This window comes from Opisthorchis viverrini (assembly GCF_000715545.1).
Source record: "Opisthorchis viverrini unplaced genomic scaffold opera_v5_147, whole genome shotgun sequence".
Lineage (NCBI taxonomy): Eukaryota > Metazoa > Platyhelminthes > Trematoda > Opisthorchiida > Opisthorchiidae > Opisthorchis > Opisthorchis viverrini.
The window spans coordinates 1,036,284-1,046,961 of record NW_008751803.1 but is presented as its reverse complement, the minus strand read 5'-3'; the positions used below and the strand labels follow the sequence as shown (position 1 = coordinate 1,046,961).

Here is a 10,678-nt window from a genome sequence, read left to right as displayed (position 1 = left end):
ATCCGGTGATCATTATCGGTCAAGTGGGCAACACTCGCATTATTCGCGTGGTTCGGTTTATCGAAAAGTTTTCAGGATGGCATGTACTCACCGGCTCTTACGGATAGATAGAGCGTCGTCTGTCCTACAAACAAAGGAATAGAGGATAATAGATACTCTTCGTAAACTACGTAAATGCAGGTAGGTAAGGAGGAAGTACTCACTCAGCTGTTCACTGGGGATGAAACGTTTGCATGCCAATTACCAAGCTCGGCTAACGGATCAGCATCAGTCTGATCAGCCACCAGTATACTCACCCGAGCTACCAATGTGTCGACACATTGGCAGTGGTCCACGCTCCTCGCGAAAATGCCTTAACCGGACGATATGTAATCTTGCTTCCCACTCGAATAAGACCCGGCAAAATATTGCAGCACCATAACTGTACAAAGCTTGAGGTGTATTGACTCCAGACCTAAGTTATGCGGTAGGATTGATGAAAAAATGAGGAACATTGCCCGTTTAACGTTCCCTGAAGTAGCTTCTTGAAGTTTTGGGGCGAAGTGTCCACAGAATATCTCTTCACCCACAGATACTGTGAGGTTTGTTCCCTGATTTTGTGGCACCAATTCTTCAACTCTAGGTTCTTCTACCGGTCAGAGTAGTATTTGTGTAAATTATGAATTTCATTCCAATTGCTGACCAGAACTTTTTCATTCCATCCAATGGGTGTGACGTTTTGGTAGAAGAAACATGACTGTTTCTAGGACATACACTCATCTGCCCAACTATTTGGCCTCAACAGAGGAGACAACCAAATCCCAGCTGAATCTCTCGTTTCTGCTTTCCTTCAACTGAATGCGCTGTACAAAGACCACATCGTGTTTCAATTGGTACAGTGTTCTAGATATGCCAGTATGCTTTCTGGAAGATTGGTTTAGTCGAGTGTTCGGAATAAGAGAGCGTATATCTTTCGTTGTTTCTCACACTGTTTAGTTTTCATGTTCAATGGACAGGTCACTCTGTGTTTATTATCGCTAGGATTGACTTACTTTGAACAATGAAGGGAGCTGGTTTGCGTAAGAGTCTCATTCAGAATCGACAGGGTTGTGGTCAACCACTTTTTCCTTACTATCCAAAGATACAGAACACAATGGTTGCGAGTAGTGGTTTGGTAAAATCTCACGACACAATGACATCCAAAGATAGCAGTCGGTTTGTTTAGACAGATGCGGGATGGAATAAATTGCGTGATGGTTGAAAAAGATTCTTGGGGAACCATAAGAAACGTAATACTCCACGTCGTATCACTGAATCCACCTATCAAAACGGGATTTATAGGCTAGAACAAAAACGAAAAAATCTTGAAGTTCTTCTGCTAATCGCTTGGTCTCACTTTTGCAGTTCAGCGCGTGGATACATTAGCTTCTTTCCAAGTCATCCTTGTATTTCCTCATCAGTATTTTCTAGTTGGCTGTCTGGAGATTTGTATGGAATTGCGAAAATACTGGGACTTTTTAGCACGAAAAATTTTCAGTACTTCCTTTGTTTTGTTGACTAAAAATATCTGTCCACTTATATCCATATGGAGATCGATCTATAGGATGCTTTCAGTCCAGTCAACTCCAACTGCCCCCACTTGTTTGCACGAGAAGTTTGATAAGACGGTAGCAGTCCCGTTCTCCATCATCAGTTGCTCCAGGTGGAGCTTTCCTGACCATCGAAGGTTGATTACCTTCTTCGAGTCGGGCATTCAGACAGCCGGGAAGGTTCTCAAAACAATCTATGATGCGTTCTAAAAATAATTGGGTGGAGTAGGGTTCTGTTCCGACCCCAGCCTGTGTATCGGTTTTCGTAATTTTCACTTTAGCTTGGTTGTCTTATTTGTTGCTTCAGATATGAACACTTTGTTCTTCCGTAGTATAAAAGATTGTGACTGGTTATGTTGGCTCTGTGGGGTCGCCCTCTTGGGAGGGACTGTTTTATCTCATTTTTCACAGTCTTCTATTATAATCCATGAAGCGGAGCCGTTTATTCACCCGGAATGTCTTTATGTTCATCTCAAAATGTCACGCTAGAGTCATGTTTGTTGCCCATAAACTTAATTCCCTCTCTTGATTCACTAACCATCTAGACGGCGGGACTGCCTGCGTCAGCTCATCGCCACTCTCTGCGATCGCGGGGAGTCAGCTCGGTTGGTTGATTTTCACTACGGATCAGCTGAACAGGAGGTGGGTATCTGCCGAAAACTGTAGATATCACTTTTCACGCAGGAGTTCTTGTTTAACACTCGGTCATCAAATCTCGTCTCTGCTTCCCCCTACCTTTAGTGTGTGTTAATTCTGGAGGCGCGTGCCAGGGCAACCGACGTCCTACCAAGTTTCGTTGCATTTTCGAAAAAAGAGCCACCCTATACCGTCAATCCATATTACGATGTCTTGTACGCCTTCCATATCCGACGTTCGAATTATCGTGCGGCAGCCATGATTCTTTTTGAGCATGTCCATCGGCTGATGGAGGAGACAACCTGTCCGATGTCATCCCTGGACGGCGCTGGCTTTCGTGCCGGTGGTGCTCGACTCCTTTTTGGATTGCAGCGTCAAGCTGCGAACCTGGCCGCTGCAATTAATGCGTTGTATATTGTTCAGAAGGAACATCAGTGGTTGATTCGTCCAGGAGCGATCAGCTTTGACGATGACGTCTACGGTCGGTGGCCTCGGGCAAGCGATGTGGATGGTGAGGTGCATGATCTTGAGGAGGTGCGAACTGGTTTACACTTGGTACGTTTCGTTTAATTTTTCCACAAAATGATACAGTTTGTCGACCAAGTTGTTTCATGAGGTATATTCATTAATTTCAAACAGTCAAGATCATCCGGAGCTGCTGCAGACTATTGAGTACCATCCTGTAGTCGCTCAAGAAACTTGTCTTCCAAACGGGCGTTTTCCTCCGAACGATCATTAGGATGCTCGTACTGCATGTACACTGGATATCCAAACTTCTTTCTCTCTTTTTCATAAAGGAAACTACTCACAAGGTCGCTGAAAACTCTTCGACAACCCACGACCGGTTTCGCCCTTCTTGGGGCTCATCAACGAGAGATTCAATTGAGTCTCCCGTGAAAACCAAATTGATTTGCAAATGAGTATATTTCTCTGTCGTTAAATTAGGTGATATGGACTAGGGCAGTGATCACTATTCTTGAAGCGAATAAGAGTTTCCCGTTCAGTTCTTTCGGAACTGCTGGTTTTCAGACCTATTTTCTCACCTCGCTGATCTGGCTGTGCACGAATAGATACCTCCCAGAGTATCAGCAGAGGAATTGAATTCTTAGTAGTAACAATACTTGCACAGTGTGGCCTTTTTGAGGGAGTGTATAGTGCCTACGCACCAAAGCGTCCTGGGAATCACTATGAAAGCTGTTAACGTAAACTTACCAGTCTTAAATATGTGCACCTAGTACTGGTATTTTGGGTCTCAACCGGGTGATATTCCCCTCAATCCGTCATTTTCGCTACTAACTTTTGGTGCCCGCAATAGTTTATGACCAGATCGACTGCGAGTTGTGTTGTATTAGGTTCAATTTCTAGCGGTTCGCTAGTTTTGCACGCGGCTTTCTATCGAAGAAGACTAGCTTTCTGCGTTTTCTTCTCGGCCACCGTCATATAGCCAGTTCAATGATGGAAGATAGTTGGGGTCGGCTAGAAATGCGTCACCAAGGAATATCAGACGCTTACAACACCTCCATGAGTCTGTATCAACTGCTCGACATTGTGTGTCGGAAGCCTGCAGACCGTGTTGAAGGCTGACTGAAGACCAGTGCTATCAACCATCCACCTGCAACGATTTCCAGACACTGTGATTTCACGCTGCGGTTTTAAGAAAATTTTACCCATGACAACAATTGCCTAAGTTGAACTAGATTATTTTACGGGCGTGTTGTGTTTGAAGTGTCCATCCGAATAGTACTGCCAGCAGCGCTTTTTTGCTTACTAGCGTAATTATCACGGTATGTCTGGGATATCTTTTTTACTGCTACCGGATGTGGAGCGAATACTCTGTTCACAGTTCAGCTTGAATTGGCCAGTTACTGCTTATTTCCCGGCCGACGGTGTTTCCAATGGACGCCAATTCACCGTAGATGGGCCACATGCGGCTGCGGCGTAACCTGTGTGCAAGCCGCCGATCCGATCTAGACTGGAGTGTGTAGGACCAGCTAGCAAACGTTTACTATTCTGTTGAGAGCCACTTGTCGATCTATGCATGACAAAGCACCAGGATTAGTTATATGAATGTAATATGACGATTTACTGCTGTTTGCGTACAATTCATCGTAATCAGATGATTTATCTTCCATCTTGACCATTCTCCTCTAACTCATAAAGCTTGTTGAAAATGATTGGGCCTTTGCTGATCCTGATGTGGAAACCGCAAGCTTGTCGACGGATGCAGAAATGACCTCTCGTCAGGGCGAACTAGTGGATTGCTCAATGACGGAACCGTCTGGGCCAGGCGATATGATCCGTCTCGCTCAAGATAAGCAAATTTTACAACTCAACGATTTGTTGCGCCTGTATACACTAATTCGAGCCAGACTGCGCCTCGTACAGGTTTGTTGGGAGCAAGGCATGTTGCGTGCTGGGTCCAGCAGCCCACAGGAGACTGTTCAGAGCCTCTTATCTTTGGCACTGTACGATGTGAGTTGCTATCAAGTTTTATATTAATCATGTCCCCAACACGTTTTCCTTCGACCCTATGTGGGTGCTACTTGTAAATCTATCATGAGTCATACTTCACTCTCCTAACGCAGACACCAACCGGTACTCTCAGGTTGCACAAGCGTGGTAACAGTTCTGCGGCAAAAGCGTACATTGATCTGCAGTGCTTTAGTATCCACTGAATGAGGGACACTATTGGAAAGGACACAGCTTTTTTCCTGACTATGATGCAGCACCAATGGCACCATTCCGCAACATTACCGAATAATAACTCTTGACAGAGGTACTTCTCGATAGGTGACATGTTTTCATAGCCAAGTTCTCCAGCCTACCCAGAGTTCCGCCAGCATAGACTAGTATATCGAGCACAACTATGAGAAAAGTTGCTAAGTTGTGCCACCTATTTGGGTATACCTAACCCGCCGTGTTTTTGCGCACTAATGAAACACAGCTGAGCAATTATAATTTAACATGTCACTTCCAGGTTGCCCATGCCTTGACAGGGGGAGTCGAGATGCGGATCTTCCGGTCAGTAAATTCACGCTGTAACCACTGAGCCCATCGACCTAATCATAAGGGTATAGTTGCGGTCTTTTCGTCGTGTTTGGATGGCAAACCATTGTTGTTTCATAAAGACCGAATAATAACTCTTGACAGAGGTACTTCTCGATAGGTGACATGTTTTCATAGCCAAGTTCTCCAGCCTACCCAGAGTTCCGCCAGCATAGACTAGTATATCGAGCACAACTATGAGAAAAGTTGCTAAGTTGTGCCACCTATTTGGGTATACCTAACCCGCCGTGTTTTTGCGCACTAATGAAACACAGCTGAGCAATTATAATTTAACATGTCACTTCCAGGTTGCCCATGCCTTGACAGGGGGAGTCGAGATGCGGATCTTCCGGTCAGTAAATTCACGCTGTAACCACTGAGCCCATCGACCCTAATCATAGGGTATAGTTGCGGTCTTTTCGTCGTGTTTGGATGGCAAACCATTGTTGTTTCGTAAAGAAAACATGACAATCTCATGAGTCGGATCATCTCGTTTTTGCACGACTTCCTACGCTTGAGAAGTATCTCGTCAATTCTGCATAACTCGCTTCCCAATTAAATCGTTCACATGTCGAATCAGCTTAACTGCTTTCTGCCCGAAGCCAAGAACAATTCAGTCCCAAACCAGTTCGTTAACGCTGCAACTTGCATTACTATTTCAGTTTTCTCCCCCAAGTACAGAACTATATTCATTTGAGAATATACACTCATCTGCAAACTAATTTGATCCTTTCGAGAGACTCACCTGGAACCCAGCTGAATCTCTCGTTTATGATGTTCTCATGATTTTCACATAATCCCTACACTGAATCGACCGAGTTGTTGTATCGGAATTTCCGGTCTTGGATTCATTTGACGTGGAGCGAAAGTCTTCACATAGAACGGACTGAATGCGGTCATCAAGCTCTCGTATCCCTGCTACTTGAACAGATTTGCCTTTCAAGTCGGTCAGATTTTTTAGGATCTACTCCTATAGTCAGGTAGCGGATCTCTAACCTGCTGCGTCATACAGCTCTCGAAAATAGGTGGGATGGTCCGGTGATGATGATATTTGGTCGAGTTTACAATTACCACATAGATGCAGTTGTAGGAATGTACAAGGTTGGTATAGAAAATATAGACCCTGTCGATCCATTTGCTTTTCAGCTCCTGAAGTTCGTGAAATAAGAACTTGTTGTGCGCACTTGAAAAGTACAAAATTTTGTCTGAATGTGTTCCTAACTAGGACTTGCGGTCGCTCATCCACCTTAGCTTCTTAGCCTGCTCCACTAGGGAGCGTTTCTCATGAATGTTGTGCTGCTTCCTAATGTAGCTTTTCCTGGTGGCTCCAAGAATTCTTGCACAAACTTCGATTCAAGCATTAATCAGATATCAATGATGTTTCTGGTTGTTTGTAACCCAGAGCCCACTCGATCCGTTTCTTTATTTATCACAGGAAGCTATAAGGTTAACCGAGCAGTTTGGACTGGACTGTACCCCTGTTGTGAGTGCCGTCGCCACTCGCTGTGCGGAACTAGCTCAGCATGTTTCGAGAACTCAAGGGCCTATGCACAATGGATATGGGAATTCGACGTCCACCTCTGGAACACATTCGATAACCGATGCGCCTAGTCTTCCCGGACTATCCAGCGTCTCTTCCTCATTGTCATATGAAGCGGAATTGGTGATTCAGTCTTTGCACCGACTGAATGAGAGCGTTTTGAGGAAGGATGCTTCTGGAGGCGGAGTTGCTACAAGCACTTGGTAGGCTTTTCAGCTCAAAATGCCTCCCATACATTGCTTCTTTTGCAAATTCATTTATGTTGGCTTTATTTCAGTCTGTCGACTTGAATGTTGAGTTTGCGGGTCCTTTAAGAAATACTCGGGTGAGGAGGGTAGAAAGTTAGACGGGTCTCGATTTGAAGTTTGATAGGCCAACTACCATTGTCACATCAATGGTAAATACCGATACATCAACATCGCACCATCAGATTGCTTACCTGAAACGCATTCTCTGAATCCTCCCTTGAGCTTATTTCAACAGATCAGTTTTATCGAGATATTTTCTGGTCGTGCACACACTGCAAAAGGCCGACCGCAAATAGATAGTGCAATCGAATACCAGAGTCTGAACTGCACTCATGTACCATGCGTAGCGACCCTGTTTGGCTAACGTCGAATTTTCAAGAGTCAGTCTGTTCGGCACTTCTACTTGTGTCACACATGTCACGAGTGGTCTAACCAGGACCTTAATATCACTACGAACGCCCGATCACTACGATTGCTTCGGATAGTCACAGGAACTGTCCAAAACGGCTCGAATAGTCTTCGTTTCCCGATACAGCTACACAATCTAAGATGTTCTTTCAAAACCTGAACCTATATTTGGTGCTTTTTCCCTAGTATGAAAATGTAGTAGTTTTAAGATCGTACCGGCAACAATGTTATACATAAGTCCCGATAAAACCTGCAATTAACCACAAGGAACTTGCACTTTCCCTATAAATGACCGAATCATGCTTTGCGGTTGACCATCTTGTGTAGATATTTTGTAATTAATGCAAAATATAGATAGACCAGTATGAACCATAACTGGGATATCAAGCTGTTATTCGCGGAGTTCTTTTAGTCACCAACTCTGTTCGTGCGCATCGGTAAGTTTTTACTAAACATAATCTTCCGCATATCCACCTTCTGAAAGGATATTCATCTTGGTGAGAGGTTTGAGGCTTTCCTACACTTGCAGTTTGGAAAAAAAGGTAAGTGTTAAATAAATATCCGGTTCCTTGAGCTAGTTAGTGCCTGCGAACCCATGGCGCTGCGACGAACCTCACACCTGCATCCATAAAAGCAACAATTCAACATTTCGTCAATCCTCTAGTATAGGCGTTCTGTTGGTGTCTTTGGGATACTGCTTCCGCGTTCCAAACACGCTTCGTTTTCCAAAATGCTTGTTCAGTGAGGCTTCCTCAGTTGACTAGCTTTTTGACTAATTTGTGCGCTCTCAACTGTATCAATCCGGGTTTCAACTTCATCCTGAAACTCAATCCTACTCTGTCTCGTGGTTAGACGCAGCATGCCTCCGTGTTTTCTCCATTTTGTAGAACAGGATTAGCTGAGGGACGTATCCTCCTTTCACTCCTTCTCCCATATTGCTTCGCCTACACTGAATTAGTTCGTAGAATTTGTTGTTAGCTGCTAGACGTCTTATAAAGAAATACCTAACTGTGAATAACTAGCCTGTTAACCATATTCTTCTGACAATATATTTTTGACAGGAACCTGTCCATAAGCGAATTGTACTGGCGCCTGTTGGAGGTAGTCTTGACACGTTTAGATCCGCCTACAGCAAACGCTTCTCTGCGCAGCCTGCACAATCATCGTCCACTAGTGAATGGCGGTGGAGGACAACTGCACCTAATTGCTTGTGAACACCTTCTGAACTCGAAACCTAATCAAATTCATTTGCCTCAGTGGCTTGTCTCTCACCTTGTATCACCCGCCATTGTGACTGCACGACCCGTCGGACTACTTCGGCTTTACATGCGTTACGACCGAGTGGAAGCAGCTTATCTGCTGACAATGCAAATGCTCGACACCGCGCTTACTTCACTCACGGAAGCTTCCACGCCTGGTTTGCAGGTGAGTTGTTGATGTTCTCATATACTGGAGTTTGAACGTTTGCGATGATTGGTTTTTACAGGAGTGTGCTTCCACGAATGGCCTATCGGTTTTATTTGAGGGGTTCCACAGCATCGGATCTGTGCTGTCTCTAACCTGTGTGTCCCCAATACATCGAACTGCAATTATTCATGCATAGCTGGTCTGTATTCCTCGCCAAGTATGGATGTCTGCACGTTAACCTGTACAAATTTAGTCATATAAATACTCTCCTAGATCAGAGCTCGGAAAACGAGCTCATGGTTAGCCATCGTGCACTAATGCAGCAGTACAAAATATTGGCATTCAACTACGTGACTGCAACTGCAGCTCCCTTGGTTCACCTGGAAAAAGGGATGTTTAATGTTTTTATGGCTCAAATTTTATTCCTTGTTTACTGCTCCTGGGTGGTTTAGTTCATCAGTTGGTGCAACCCAGCTCCCAGCCTACCGTAGATGGTGACCAATAACATAATTCTCTGTGGTAAGTATGGATAGCCGTTCCATTTTTGAGGTAATAAACTTGATCGATTCTATCAAACAGGCTTGGCTTTCTTGTGGCATCCAATTTCCACACGTGATGTTCAGGCGTGGAATTTCTGCTGAGTTGCGTGCCTTTGGAAGCAGGAGATAGTTTCAATTACTAGCTGGAGCCGCGAGGGCACCGCAGCTGACCGTGGATCGGGTTCGATATGATAATCAAGGAATCATCACTTTTATTAGAACGCCGGTCCTCTATCCCTCCGACCTCCCTCGTCTAGGCCTGGGCTACTTGCAAGTTCTTCTTCGTTTTGTTTTCAACCAGCAGCGTCCTGAAAAGAAGCAGTCTTAGTTCGTTGCCAGCAAAGGTGACTCCCAATCGGACCAAGATCGTATCGAGGACACTATCAAGTTACGGGTCACCTCTGGCCAATGCCCACAACACTCCGGGTACATTTCAAATATGCTCAGCTTACATACCGGATGCCGTATTTTCTCGTAAATGAGCATGTAGGAGATTAATAGTATATGCAAGGTTGTCAGTACTCACCTTGCAGTTTGTAGGCACAGTAAGCTGTGGTTGCAGACTGATGGGATTCGCATTGGCCTCGTCAATTTCTTCCTAGGTCGTCTGTATCGACTTTCAGCGGTCTTTAAAGACTTGTTTCTCTCTATTCTATTTCGTATCAGAGCTTTTCAAACTTCAACCTATGGTTTTGTTGTAGAGGAGCACAATCTCTCAGCACTTAACGTTCTGATTCAATAAGTGGTTCAGCGATACGAAATTCTCATAACTCTTGACTAAGTGGCTATGCTAAACTATTTTTTTTATTTGAGGCCGCGTATATTTTTTCCGCACTAAGTCCCCATGCTATTTTTGCCATCCAGTGAACTGTTAGGTGGACAGCAGCATGTGTCCATCGTTCCAGTATAATACGATTCATGTTTATGCTTTCTGCGCTTCGGACACACACAAAAGTGGTTGTACTGTGGCTCATAGCACTCCACCTTCATGATATTACCCAGAGGAGGTAGCGGTATTAAGAATGTTGTCAACCGTTGATGCGCTGTTATAGTGGCTGACCTTTCCTTCCATTCTTTTTCTTTGTCCTCAGCGACCGATGTCAGGCTATACAAGGTGTAACTTGGAAAATCAAAAGTTATGCATTCAGCCCATCTGGTTGCCACACAATTTGATTGTTCGTCTTTCGGAAGCGCTACGTTTGCTGTCCAATGATTTTCCAGCCTGCAAGATTGTAAGTTGCGTAGTATCTCCATTCCTTTTCTTATTTTTTCCCGCTTATTGGTCAG

The 10,678-nt window shown here is 44.5% G+C and overlaps 1 protein-coding gene across 1 annotated transcript in view; it reads left to right on the top strand.

Annotated features, from left to right (window-relative positions):
• The window catches only part of T265_14140 (hypothetical protein), a gene marked incomplete at both ends in the record, with an annotated part of 39,974 nt that overhangs the window by 28,714 nt on the left and 582 nt on the right, over positions 1 to 10,678 (top strand). The window contains 6 exons of the mRNA XM_009172181.1: positions 2,114 to 2,210; positions 2,310 to 2,759; positions 4,365 to 4,676; positions 6,685 to 6,992; positions 8,507 to 8,870; positions 10,444 to 10,623. Coding sequence (XP_009170445.1) covers positions 2,114 to 2,210; positions 2,310 to 2,759; positions 4,365 to 4,676; positions 6,685 to 6,992; positions 8,507 to 8,870; positions 10,444 to 10,623 — 1,711 coding nt within the window. The remainder of the gene's footprint in view (positions 1 to 2,113; positions 2,211 to 2,309; positions 2,760 to 4,364; positions 4,677 to 6,684; positions 6,993 to 8,506; positions 8,871 to 10,443; positions 10,624 to 10,678) is intronic.